This window comes from Balaenoptera ricei, chromosome 9, assembly GCF_028023285.1.
Source record: "Balaenoptera ricei isolate mBalRic1 chromosome 9, mBalRic1.hap2, whole genome shotgun sequence".
In the NCBI taxonomy this organism is placed as follows: domain Eukaryota; kingdom Metazoa; phylum Chordata; class Mammalia; order Artiodactyla; family Balaenopteridae; genus Balaenoptera; species Balaenoptera ricei.
In genome coordinates this window covers 3,187,563-3,201,566 of record NC_082647.1, presented here as the reverse complement: position 1 = coordinate 3,201,566, position 14,004 = coordinate 3,187,563, and the positions used below count along the sequence as shown (strand labels likewise).

General features: G+C 48.8%; 1 protein-coding gene across 1 annotated transcript in view; it reads left to right on the top strand.

Annotated features, from left to right (window-relative positions):
* DPP6 (dipeptidyl peptidase like 6) overlaps positions 1 to 14,004 on the top strand; it is a 586,350-nt gene that overhangs the window by 538,407 nt on the left and 33,939 nt on the right. Inside the window, exon 17 of the mRNA XM_059932967.1 lies at positions 7,929 to 7,976. Within this exon, the coding sequence (XP_059788950.1) occupies positions 7,929 to 7,976 (48 nt within the window). The remainder of the gene's footprint in view (positions 1 to 7,928; positions 7,977 to 14,004) is intronic.

The following is a 14,004-nucleotide window of genomic DNA, read 5'->3' as shown; positions in this document are numbered from 1 at the left end:
TCTTATTAAAATGCCTGTCGTGTGCCCAAAGTGTGACATGTAATTTCTAGAGGAAGAGGTTACATGTGACTGGAAAGGTTAGTGTGACATTTTTCACCACCATTGTGAGCCTGTAAAAGCACCCCCTGATTTCTGTGAACCCCACTGAGTGGCGCGACGTGCCCTGCTGCGTGGACAGTACGACTGCGTTCAAGTGGACACGTGAAATTGGATTGGACTCGGTGCTGCGGGGCGCGGCCGGGGAACCCCCAAATCCCAGGTTGGATGTCAGCCACACGAGGTTTCAAAGTCAAACGGCCACAAAACCCGTCTGCTGTGTTGACTAGGTAATCATGTCTTTGGAACAGATATTTTAATTACCTGCAGTAGTTCCAGTAGCTCGGCTAGCACCCTGCTTGTTGGTATGATAATATCACCTCAACGTGTAAAGCCTGTGCGTCGGGCATACATAATTCATGAACTGGCAGATGGAAAGATCCGGATGCCATTCCCGGCGGGGCCGTGGCCCGTCGTCTGCCCTGGCCAGAGCGCTCCTCTCGCTCGCCCTGCTGGCCGCTGGGCTTCGAAACCGTTCATCAGCACTCGAGAGATGCTCGGGGGGTGACGACCAGAGCGCCCACGTCTCCGTTGTTTATACACCATGAGTGTAGCTTCTGGTGGGGATTATCTGTCACATAAACGTCCTCTGAGGATACAGATGAGGGCAGTGAGGTCGAGCACTATCTCGGTGAACTTCCTTTTAGTCTCATGACTTTTTTCTTTTCCGGTTTGTGTCCTTTTTCATTCCTTCATTCTCATCTGGAAGTGTCGTATCTCTCCATCCACTCAAGCGGGTGTAAGTTAATGTTCTGAAATGTAATGGGACTGGAAACCAGAGACACAAAAATAAATATTTTCTGTTTGCAAGTCTGTTGTGTCATTCAAAGCTTTTCTTTTTGTTATTTGAATTTCTCCCCCATCTGGCAGCAGGGTCTTTATTGACCAAAAGTACCTTATGTGTTGGTTGTAAATGTGCTTGCTTCAGTACGGTTATTTTCCCTCTCGGGAACAATATAAACTCAGAAGACAGATTTTTAACTTGAGCCAGAATAGTCTCTGTCGCTAACCAGAGTTTTTAAAAGGCCAAATGTTGCTTTTACTGCAGTTATGTCTTTGTAAACAAAGGCTGAGCAAATAGAACTGTTTTCATGCAGTTCTGCATTTCAGTTTGAACAAGGGTATACACCAGCTGAGACACACTTACCTACCAAGGACTTAAGAGATATTAGGAGGGGGCAAAGAGAATCATAATACATATTTTTCTGTCTACATGTATGTGTCCATATGCGCGTGCTCACGCGAATCTAGGAGCGTGTGCATAAGAGTGTGTCCGTAGGCGAACACAGAGAATCAGGTGTTTAATCCATGACCTAAATGACAGAGGCATCTACAGTGCCATAGAGTTATATGCTCTTATTTGAAAGCATACCCTGTATCCTAAGACGAGCCGAAAACATGCGGACACTGGAAGGGCTGCTGAGAAGGAAGAGAAAAGCGATCCTGCTTCTCCATCCTCACTTTCATCCCGCGCCGCCTCGCCTTCCACTTCGGGCTGAGAACAGCGCCTCCTGCTGGGCACAGGGGTAGAGCGTCTCTCCTGCCTGAGGTCCATGTTGCGTCTCAGGGGGAGGCTCCGGTCACAGCATCCTAATCTCTGTGAGTAGGTTTCCCCGTCTCTGGGAGCTGGTGAAGTGAGGCGGCGACGCCCCAGCATCCAGCATCGCGTCTGGCACATAATAGGAGCCCAGAGTGGTGGTGTCGTCGTTTCTGCTGCAACCTCTGTTCCTCTTACTAAGAATAGACCTTAGCCACCCTATACTCCACATTTGGGACCCAGAGAAGAAAAGTCGCTTGGCCGGAACCACAAAGCAGCTGGTGGCAGGGCTGGAACCAGAGCAGGGCTCCAGACCGCATCCTTAGTCCCGGAGTCAGCGTGCAGATCTCACAACGGTCCACCTTCGTCTGGTGACAGTCGTCAAAGCCTGCTTTTGTGCGTGGCTGTCTTCCTATACTAGACTCTGAGCTCCCTGATGGCAAATACTTTGTCTGCTTCTGCCTGGGTCCCCTGGACCTGGCACTGTGCCCTGCACATGGCAGAATCTCAGTGCATATTTGTTGAATTACATGCCAAGTAAGAAGAAACTATGAATAGGAGTTGTCAGAAGAATAGCCGTTAAGCAGAGTGCTGTCAGGTTCTGACCATCTAGCAAACAAAAAGCATGATTTCCCGGATTTGGGCCATGATAGTCTGTGCCCGGATGATGGGGAGGGAGTGACTTACAGGCAGCAGTGACAAAAGGACAAGAGCTTCCTACTGTTCAGAACGACGCGTTTAATCAGTTAGTTGTTGGCTAGATGCACATGAGATCGTTTGGAGGAAGAGGAAGAAAAGTAAAGAAAACCAACTTAAAACTTCGGTGGTGAAACCCTTCCAAAGTCTCATTAGTTAAAAGTATCCTTAATTGTTTAAAATGAGTTTGGAGGGCTCCCCTTTAAATGTTGCAAGCTCCCTGAAATCGTGTGTGTGCTGTTCCTGTGTTTAGCATGTTTCTTCTCTTCTTACAGAAATCCTGGGTGACACTAACCCAGGCCTGGTCAAAGTATCACAAAGCCCAAATATTTTACTCTGAATTGGGAATCTCTTGCTTTTTCTTCATTTCTTATAAGAAAGTTTGTTTAGATTTTGGTGTTTTCCTAAATTATCTGCCAATTTTCAGGAGCCCAAACATCATAGAAATCTTACAACGATGCGTGATCTTAAAATTCACACAGAGCAGTGGGTCGAGGCCACCTGGGCCAGAGAAGCTCGTGTGATGGCAGTTTGAGGGGGAGAACCCCGCTTCTGGACCACGATGGCTGTGGACCCAGGGGGCCCAGCTCCCAGAGGAGGGTCTGGATAACTGGATGGGATTAGGTTATAATCAGTCGATTTAAATTATACATGGGGGCTGCTTTTTAACTTTTGTTTTGTGTCCTCTTTAAATATAGTGTTTATTTGTATTGTCTCTGCTTGGCTATTCTAAAGAATATTCTGTATTAAAATAACAGGGAATATGGCACAGTTGTGATGTGGCTCTCAAAAAAAACCACACACAATTCAGATCCTATAAGTGGAGACAGCTACCCTTGGTGGTTAGAGAAACGCGGGGTGGGTGCTAAGTATCAGCAGGGAAACAATGACCTGAACTGTAAAACACAGGACATGGGAATGGTCTTCGGGGCTCCTTCTTTAGTTGAATTTAACTTTGCTGCCTTGACACATGATGGCCAAGTATATGCTTGGGAAGTCATCCTTCATGAGCTGTTAATCCATTCAGCAAACATTTTGTTCAGGGCACTGATTCCCAGATTCAGAACAGGCTCTGGGATGACTCAGATCCCCAGCCCAAGGATTCCTGTGTGTGTGTGTGTGTGTGTGTGCGTGCGTGTGTGCTTGCGTGCAGGAGCGATTATGTTTTTTGAAAGTGCAATTCAGCATGACAGTTGCTACCATTGGTACTTACGACCCTTTTTGAGGCACAAATTAGAAAGAACACAGGAGAAAAGTCTGCAGCAGCGCGGTAGAGATCTCATTCCTAAATAAGATAAGAACAAGTAACAGTGCAATTTAAGTGGACGGTGCATGGGAAAGGGAAGTTTGCAATCACACACACACACACGAAATGCAGATGTCAAACACGGAAAGTTGTCCAACTCCACTCAAAAGTTGAAAAAGGTAAATTAAAGCAATACCAAGACACAATACTTGCCCATTAGAGCGGTAAAAAATACAACACATTTTTTTAAGTTATACCATAGACCCCCATCCACCCTTAGTTGGAGGGCGAGGAGACAGTGTTCACTGGAGTCCAGGGTCTCTGCCTGGGGCGCTAATGCCCTTGTCCCCTTTCTGCCCCCTGGAACCACCCTCCCCTCGTGCGTGACCTGCGCACCCCCCCCCCCCCCCGAGAGGTTTTCCGGCTCCGTTGGCAAAGGCACCAGAGCGGACATGAACTATGGCCCAGGGTGTTTCAGGAGCCGCTGCGTTTCTGCAGCTCCCTCCTCATTTCCTTTGGCCATGAGCGCAGTACGTTCCAGATGAAGGCCACCGTTTCAGCCCAGATCCTGGAGGAGGACCAGCACGGCCACAGCTGACCGTTTACCAGGATATAACATTAGCAAGGAGTAAGCTGTCGTTGTTTTAAAACGCTGAGACTTGGGGGTTTTGTGTTTGAAACCACAAGCTTATTTAGTGAAAACCAGCTATAAAACTTTTTAACACAGCAATTGCAATGCCAGTAACTAGCTTATCCAACACAGTCTTCCCTGTGTGTGAAGATGTATGTTAGAGGGATTTCTGCAACAGTGTTTATGGCAACGAAAAAACAAAAGGAAGCAGCCTAAATATCCATCAGTAGGGAGTGGACCAAAGAAATACGGTATATCCATGTAATGGAATACTATACATCTGCTAAAAACGAAGGTTTACAGCTTGTGAAAATTATTTACATCATTGTATATTGCAGTGTTTACCATTCTGCAACTTGTTGTTTTCATGCAACGTGGTATTTTTCATACTTGCCCATGTTGATAGGTGTCTGTCTACTCATTTCACGTGCTCTGCGATCTTCCACTGGGTGAACAGACTGCATTTAAGTCATCCCCTGCCCTGCCCATGGCTAGCTCCGCCCTCGTGGCTCAGACCTAGCTGCTGTTGAGAACGATCTACTGCACACTTGCCTCCCCGTGTCCGTGTGCAGGGCTCGCTCTGAGACGTGGCCCAGGGGTGGGACCGTCTGGTGGTGTCAGGGATCTTCAGGTTTCACAGCCGTTGCTCAGTTGTTCTCCACAGTGGCTGTGTTCACTCATCCTCTGGGCATTTGGCTTCATTCTCTTGCTATTGTCAGACTGGATATTAAGACAGTCTAAAAGATGTTACACTGAGGTACGCTGTATTATACTGTGTGTGGCATATATGTTATTGTGAGCACATACCATGTGGCAAAAGTATCTTTTAAATATGCAGAGAAAGAATAAATACTCCAAGATAACAGTTACCTCTGGAAAGGGAGCAGACTGAGATTAGGGCAGGGCACACAGGTGACCTCAAAAATCTGTGTATTCTGTTTTATTTTTAAAAAGTAAGGCAATACGGTATAACCTTAAGGTCTGATAAAGCTGCATATTTACATGAAAGATTTTTTATATTTTTTATTTGTATGTTTAAAATAATTACTTATGTGTAAATTTGACCACTTATATGCAGAGAAACATTTTAGGACATTTTAGAAACATTTAGGTTACTTCTGGAAAGTGGGGTGAGAAGGGTCTTTTACTTGTCACTTTATTCCTTTTTGTAGTTTTTGAATTTTTTTAGAAACATATATCAAGTTTATGGATTTAAAAATAAGAAGGGACTAATCCAGGCTCAGCAACTTCCTTATTGTATGGCTGAGACAAAAAACATAAAGCTCTTGAAACCTGTGTTTTCTCATCTGTAAAATACGTTTAGAAGCACCTGCTTTGTAGAGCTGGTGAGAGGATTAGAAATTATTCATATACACACCTAGCAGAGTGCCTTTTACATAGTAGGCACTAAATAAATAATAATTGTTTACATTATTAATAAGAATGGAGGATGTGCTCTGTTTGCAAATTTACTCACCCTGAAATGTGCAGAGAAAAGAGATGCAGGTTCTTTATTTCTCAGTAACTGATCTGTTCTTCCACATGAGTGCCCCATGGGGAAATGGATTTTCGAGCCAGAAAACTTAGTTTGACTCTATAATTTAAACCCACAGCCAATGCTTAAATCCCCTTCAGTGAGTGTTGTCCCTTTAGGTTAAATGCAGAGTCTCACATCACTGCTGGCCCCTCTCCATCCCTGGATCAAGGGTGCCAGATTTAGCAAATAAAAAGACAGGACACCCAGTAACACTAAATTTCAGGTAAACAACAAATGGATTTTTAGTAGTAAGTCCCAATACTGCATGGGGCATATTTATACTGAAAAATATATATTGTCTATCTGAAATTCAAATATAACTGGCTAACCTGCATTCTGTTTGGGCAATCCTATCTATGGGTGAATGGGGGAGGGTCACGCGGTCGGGGAGACGAGGCCTCGGACCTCCCGGACTTCGGATGTGCACTGGATAGTGTGTGGGCCCAGTCCCAGGTAGGGGACAGGCTTCGGGTCCACGGCTGCTGTGACCACAGTCTGTCTCTCAGCTCAGCCGGGCCGGGGGGTGCTCGCGGGCTGGACCAGCCCGTCTTGCCTTTCCATGGTACCTCGGACTGCACTGCTTTTCTGCCACATGCTCTCGGGACTCTGGGCTAGGATGTCCACTCTGCAGCCTCTGCGGGGGCGGGGGGGGGGGGGGGGTTGGGGGGGCTCTGAGCCTCACTGTGGTGAGATCCATGGCAGGTCCCCTGGCTCTCAACTCAGCCACTTGTCATGTGGCCCCTTGGAAGTGGGCAGGAAGTTCTGATGATGATCCCCGCGAAGCTGCCCAAATAGTACGTATCCCCAGCTTAGATGCAGCTGCCCCTGGGAGTTCATAGCGTCCCAGAGACCCCAGCCTGAGGCAGAGGAAAAGCAGCCCCAGGGCCGCAGCTCCCAGGACACATCATCTTGCTCTGCACACCTGCCCTCCGCCAGCCTTCACTTCCTGTCTCTCTTCTTTCTCCCAAGTGCACCAGGGCTGAAGGGGCGGCCTCCCCTGCTCCGTCCTGTGTGTTCTGTGGTCATTCATTCAGCATTCGCTCCACGAATATGTAATCGAGCCCCAACTGTGTTCCAGACGCTCTTCTAGATGGTGGAAGTAATGGCAGTAAAGACAGACTTCCAGAATTTGTTCATATAAATTCTAGAACTTGCATTCTAGGGCAGTTCAAAGGGCCAATGAACAAATACTGAAAATGCATACTAGAGGGTCCTGCCGTTAGGTACGGGTGGTGCCCTGTGAAGAACAGGCAGCAGGGGGAGGTGGAAGCTGGGCCGACGGTCATGGAGGGGCCTCTTCCAGTCAGTGGTGGGAGGAGGCGTGTGGGCAGAGACTTAATGAAGACAAAGACAAGCTGCACCAGTGTCTGGGGACAGAGACTTCGGGCAGAGAGAACAGTAGGCCCGGTGGGAACAAGCTTGGTGTCCTTCACATCCTGCGGGAAGGCCCGCCCTGGCCGAACAGAAGGAGTGCAGAGAAGGGGCAGAGATGAAGTTAGAAAAACCCACGCCTGCCTCTTAATACACCTTCAAAATAGCTGAAAAATAATTTACAAAGCCTTCTTCTCTTTCTGGACCCTCCTTTTGCTAAAGAGAATAACGAGGTCGACCTACAGACTCGACCCACAGCTGGCCAGGCCCCCTTCTCACCCTAGGGCTGCAGCTTCAGGACAGCCTTGGAGCTGGAAGCTGCGAGCTACGTCATCAGGGAAAACTGAAACGCAGATGAACATTTGCAAACTTATGCCCTTACACTAGTAAGTTTTTACCAAGCATTACAGGAGATCAGTGGAGGTGATGGCTTCCTCCAGGAGGGGCCAGCAAAGCAGCTTTGAAGGGTGACTTAGGACTGAGTCTGCAGTGATTGACCAGAACTCCGTGAAGACAACGTAGAATTGTGTCTGGACAGTCAGAATGAGGTTATAAGAGTATAGATGTTTTATGTCGTTATAATAATCTAAAACACACACACTTTTCATTGGGTTCATTGTAACTGATGTGGACACAGAGTTAGGAAGACGTGCCTTTAACACCCAGGGGCCCGGCCTCTGCCGTCCGTGGCTGGTGACTCTTCCGCGGACCAGGCGCCCCAGAGCCCCCGGTGAGCTCGTTGTAACGAAGGCTTGGTTCTCTTCTGTTCTCCACGAAACTCACGACTCCCTTTTTGTTTCTCTGCCCAATGCAGGTCCTGGGGTCCCAACGGTGACCGTGCACAACACGACAGATAAGAAAAGTGAGTGCTTTTTGGTCTTTCCTTAACTCTTCCTGCGACTTGGGAGGAGAGAAGCAGAAAAGCTTTATGAGATAATCTGGGCAGGGTTTCTGTTTGGAGGCCGAGATGGGTCATGTGCTAGCAGTTCAGAATGAACCCCGCGGTCGCCAGTACTGACTCGATGTGATGGAAGTGAAGGTCCGGGCCTCCCAGCCAGGAGGCCCCGCAGCTCCACCAGTGCCGAGGCCTGGGGGCCACCACAGGGCGTGCCGGCCTTGCCTGCGACACTCGGGGCAAAGCCCCAGCCGCACGGACGTGCGCGTCCAGCGCCGGGACCTGGAGCCCGGCCGGCCCAAGTCCTCCCTCTCCTGAGAATCTCCCCACAGGGCCGAGGCTCCATGGGCACCTTGAGCCCACCTGTCTCCATGGCTCTGGGGGCATCTTCATGGCACACGGGGGACCTCACGTCCTTGCCACTGCAGGGACGGAACTTTCCAGAGAGTCTCGAGGACCCCACACATGTTGGGGGTGACATGTGCACATGTATATTTATATGAAAAATTGGAATGATGTGTGCAGTCCCAGGCAGACCCTCGGGAAAGCTGAGAAGTGGAGAGAACTTGACCTTTCTCGGCCTTACTCTGCCCGAATCCGCGGGTTATCCTGAGACTTTACCGTCCCACCTCTCCTTCCCACGGTGCCACCGCCCCAGTACCGCCTTCCCTGCAGGACCCCGCTCAGCATTCTACCTTCATACACAGCGTCAAACCTCGTGGCAGTTTCTGCAATTCCCTCGGGAAGCCACTCTGGCTCCTGTCTCGATGGCAGGGTTTCAGGCCCCAAGGAGAGCTGGTTAGGGGGAAAGTTCTGAAAAGGAGATCTCCAGCAGCATATTAATCACTGGTTAAAAAATGGTTAAAGTGTTCAAACGTCGATAAAATAGATTTATTTAGAGACAGTGTTTAGAAAAAAATCCAGAATGGTAATATTCTGCAGAACTATCAAATAATTATCAGAAATTCAGAATTAAAGATAATTAATAATATAATCACAAGTAAATAATTAAATCATTTAAATGCAAAGAAAAAAAAAGCCAAAAAATTGACGTCAGAATGGATACAAAGCCCACTGAGGGAGCCCAGCTGAGAGTGAGCTGCTTCTCCTCCCCAGAGGAGGGGTGAGTTTTCCGGGTGAAGAGGTGTGCCTGGCCCCAGCCACTTCTCCAGTGTGGTCTACAGTGGGGGACCATTCTAGGAGGCTGTGCGATCCGGGGGTCTGGCCATAGTCCAGTGATTGCACTACAGTGACTACAGTACAGTGACTGCACCACAGTGACATGAGAGGTCACTACTGGGGAAGCTAAGGGTAGGGAGCACAGAGCTCAATGCACTATTTTTGAAGCTTCCTGCAAATCCATAATTTAAAAAGTAGAGGTAACTCTGCTTAAGAAAGCCATTCAGTTAAATACTTTTACTTCTTTGGAGGGTCCTATTATTATTCTGTCCAAGTCAAGGGGTTAATACCTACCTTTTCAGAATGGATTTTGCTTTAGTCACATTCAGGCCTGGATGTGATTATACCATTAGGGGTCCTGAGGGTCAGGAACGTGAAAAGGTCCCAACGCCCCCTCCTCCCTCCCCTCCACCCCCTTGCCATTCCCACGGGTAAAGTCACCATCGCTTTCCTAAGGCTCGGGTGTGAGTGAAAATGAAGCAGATTTGTGTCTTAGATATACGGAATAGCATTGACACAACATTTTATTTGTTCTATTTATAAAATAACGTATGCAGGGCGCAGTGCCTCTAAAAGAGAGTTCTGAGGTATTTTACTAATTCTACGTGGGAAGCCAAACGACCAGTTATTTTCATGTTTGGTTGGTTAGCTGCGTTAGCCCATCAACCCAATCAATATGGACAGACTGGAGGTTGTAGGTTGTCGTCCATACTCTATTGTGGCGCTCCCGACATAAGCAGATATTTTTAAGCATTTTAAGCATTTTACTGTTGCAGTTGAACTGTCACTCTTGTGGCTGATTCCCAGAGGCAAAGAGAGAGGACCCAGGGAATAAGAAATAAAAAGCATTTTGCACACGGGGTGAGGTTGGCTCTGCGGTCGGTGTCCCGTTCTTCTCTGAAATTTATCAGAGAACCTGGAGGTGACACCATTGTGCTTCATCTCAGCCACGTGCTGGTTAATGGGACACTGTGGACAGCATTTATGTCCTGTGATGATGTGTGGAATTCTTTTTTGTCACCTTTGTTGTACAGGCCTGTGCATATGGTTACATTTGAGCTCTGGTTTTCCTGCAGCCTAATGCAAACTCAGGAGATACTTCACTCTCACTTTGCCTGTTTCTGCATTTATAGTTCTCGGTATAGCTCAAAATCGTTCAGACTTTTGACTTCAGCCACAAAATTAAGTTGGAAAAGGCATGATCTCAGTGTGGCTGCTGGTGTGGTACCCACCACCCAAGAGAATAAGGGTGTTTTTGTTCAGTGTCTGATGTATGTTCTGAGATGGCAGTTTGAGGGGCTCCAGAAAGACCCCCTGGAGCACCTACTTTTCCCTGCCCAGCAGGTGCCTGAAATACTCCTGTTGTGTATTCATTCCTGTGGGTGTGGACGTCACACCTGCACAAAGGCTTCTTTTAAATATTTATTTATTTATTTATGGCTGTACTGGGTCTTCGTTTCTGTGCGAGGGCTTTCTCTAGTTGTGGCAAGTGGGGACCACTCTTCATCACAGTGCGCGGGCCTCTCACTATCGCGGCCTCTCTTGTTGCGGAGCACAGGCTCCAGTCGCGCAGGCTCAGTAATTGTGGCTCACGGGCCCAGCCGCTCCGCGGCATGTGGGCTCTTCCCAGACCAGGGCTCGAACCCGTGTCCCCTGCATTGGCAGGCAGATTCTCAACCACTGCGCCACCAGGGAAGCCCTAAAGGCTTCTTTTAAAATATAAAAATCTCTTACATCAGTTGGGATTACGTTTGGCTACGTGTAACAGAAAACTCAAGATAGCAGTTGCTGAAACTGGTTGGAAGACGTGTTGCTTTGTGATGCACAGTGGCATCGTGTCTGCATCCCGGGCTGGAAGACAGGAGGGCGGGTGAAGCACAGGGTGATTCCTGTAACTGAGCCCCTCAGGCTGTCTCCCCGCAGGGGCTGCTGACACTCTGCTTCCATCTAACGGTCACAGCTTGGCCGCATGTCCCACCAGGCTGCAAAGGATGCTGGGAAATGTCTTTTATCTGGCCTCCCCGCACCTCAGATAAAATCAGGATTTTGCTACTGAGTGATCACAGCTGCTGTAACAACCACCATCAAAATCTCAGCAGCTTCGTGTATGAGTTTCCTAGGGCCACCATCACACAGTAGCACACACTGGGGGCTTGAACAACAGAAATTGATTGTGTCGCCTTTCTGGAGGCTGCAAGTCCAAGATCAAGGTGTCGGCAGGGTTGGTACCTTCTGAGGCTGTGAGGGAGACACTGTCCCAGGCCTCTCTCCCAGCTTCTGCTGGTTGCTGTCGACCTCTGACATCCCTTGGCTTATGGAAACCTCACCCAGGCTCTTCATCTTCTCCCTGTGTGCATGTCTGTGTCCAAATCTGCCCTTTGTATAAAAGGACACCAGTCATACTGGATCAGCGCCCGCCCTAATGACTTCAATTTTAGCTTGATTTCTCTGCAAAGACCCTGTTTCCAAATGAGGTCACCCTCACCAGTCCTGAGGGTGAGGACTTCAGCATCTTTTGTGGGGATGCAATTCCACCCAACACTCAGCAGAACGAGGGTTTCTATTTCGTGCACACAAAATACAGGTTGCTCTCCTGGTAGAAACCCAGGGCTGCAGGCTCCTTCTAGAGTGTGGCCCCAGCATCTTCAAGGCTCTGCTTCTGGCCCTGGGGACAGGAAGAGAACAAATGGGAAGGTTTTGTGATGTTTGTGTTGAGGCCTAGCGGTGGTGTGCGTCCTTTCCAGCCAGAGCTCCCGCACGTGGGCCCACCTAGAAAAAGAGAAGCTGTGTGCCTGGGAACAGGGAGAAACTTTGATCAGAGTTAGCAGTCAGTATCACAGAAAGGAAAAAGGAGAGTGAATCTAGGAGGCCTGTCCCTGAAAGGAGTGACCTAGTGGGTAAGTATGGGCCACTCTTGTGTAGATTACTTTGGTCTGACCATGAAGGCCCTTTCCAGACAGGTGTGCTCAGTGCCGGGGAGGCTCATAGAAGGGGGGTGACCCCACCAAGGAAGGTTCTCTGACTGTGGCTGCGAGCACCAGGGCCCAGCATGGAACCAGTAAGGACAGGGGGACCAGACGGCGGGGAGAAGGGCTGGTTGTAGAGGTGTTAAGACCTGACCCTACACCGGAAGAGCTTAGCATCACTTAGGGCATAAAAGACATAAAGCTGAAGGACAGAAAATGTAATAATAAACACAAACATCTAGGAGAAACCATAAAGACTTACATATTCATTAGTGCCTGGTTTGAGCAGTGGTTTGAGTTCTGGGTCTTTATCAAACCCAGAGACAAGGTCCCAGAAGACCTGAAAGAAGAGACCAGCTTTGATCTAAGGCTTCAGAGAAAATTGGTCAGGGTCTTTCAAATTTGGTAGGGATTTGAGATTTAGGTTATTTTTGTGATTTTTTAAATTGTTCTCATTTTCCCCACACTGCTGCGGGAAGCAAAACTGGTTTCTGGAGACGTCTCAGTGGAAAGTTGGCAGGTGATGCCAGAGAATAGGTTTCCTGTTGCCCTTCATGGCACCAGCCCCAAACGCAGAAACGCAGGGACGAAGGGTTGGCAGCTTGCGGGAGACCACACCGCTGCCTTCCTCCCCAGCAGGGTCTCCCCCGCCCCCTCCCCAGTTTCACCCAAACCTGGCCCTCCGTCCGCGTTTGGCTCTGACCTGTCCTCTTCTGGGAGTGTGTCCCCAGACTTGTGCGCCACTGCTCCTTCATCCCGTATCTGTCTTCAGCTGCAGACCACCGCCTGCTGCCCCGACCCTACCAGGTAGGCTCCTGACTTCCCCCCAAGCACACCTGCCAGGTGCATTCAGACACCCTTGATGCCCTAGCAAGTGTCTGGTAATCGAGTGTTTCCCAGACTTGAATAATAAGCAGACCCTATATAAAGGGGAGAAAGTAAGACTTCTGATACTATGTCTGCGGACCCCAATTTAAGAACTCGGCTTAAACTAACATCTTATTTCTTAAGAAATGCATTTCAATCCTAAACAGGCATGGCAAAAGAGAGGTTTTATATTTTTAATCGGCAGAAGAACTTTTGCTTATCATTCAAATGACCCAAAACAATTAATTCTCAGGTAACAAGTGGTCTTTTGTCGGAATGGTGGGCAGGACACGTGACAAGGGATGGTTTATTTGTTGGCGGTACCGGGAGCTGTGAGGTGCTGCACACGCCGTGGCTCGCGGCAGAAAAGAAAGGAAACCTGTTCTGTGTGGGGGTCAGAGACTTCAGAGTGAAGATGCTGTTGACGGCGAGTCCAGCCTCTTCCTTTTAAAGACTGGGGCTCGGAGACCCCGAGAGGGGCAGCGTCTGCTCCTCGTCACACCGCCCTCGGGATGCGCCCTGTGCTTACTCCCTGTTGGTCGTGTTCTTCCGCAAGGACTGTGCACGTTGGTCCTGCCTGGCCGTCGGAGCTCAGCTGAGCATTCCCCCCGGCTGCCCCCGTCTGGGAATAACCCGTGATCACCGCCCCTGTGTGCGTAGTAGATGCCAGACCCAAGGCCTGGATCTCACCTGCCACCCCACGTCCAAGGGCTACATCACCATGGTTACAGCCGGATGGTGCGTGACAGAGCGCGTTTACCCATGTCCTCTTCCCCCCTCCCGCTCCTGACCCCGTGAGGAAGACCTCACAGGCAGCCTAGGCTCTGCTCCCCAGAAGAGAAACCCAGGTTCAAGCTACAAGAACACAGACAGCTAAGACTATTTCTTCTGGAATTCTCACTGTTCAAGAGCAAATACTCTCAATAAGAGGAGAAAGTGAGAAGAAATTTTTAAAAAGAGAGAAAGAGGAAGGAAGGGAGGGA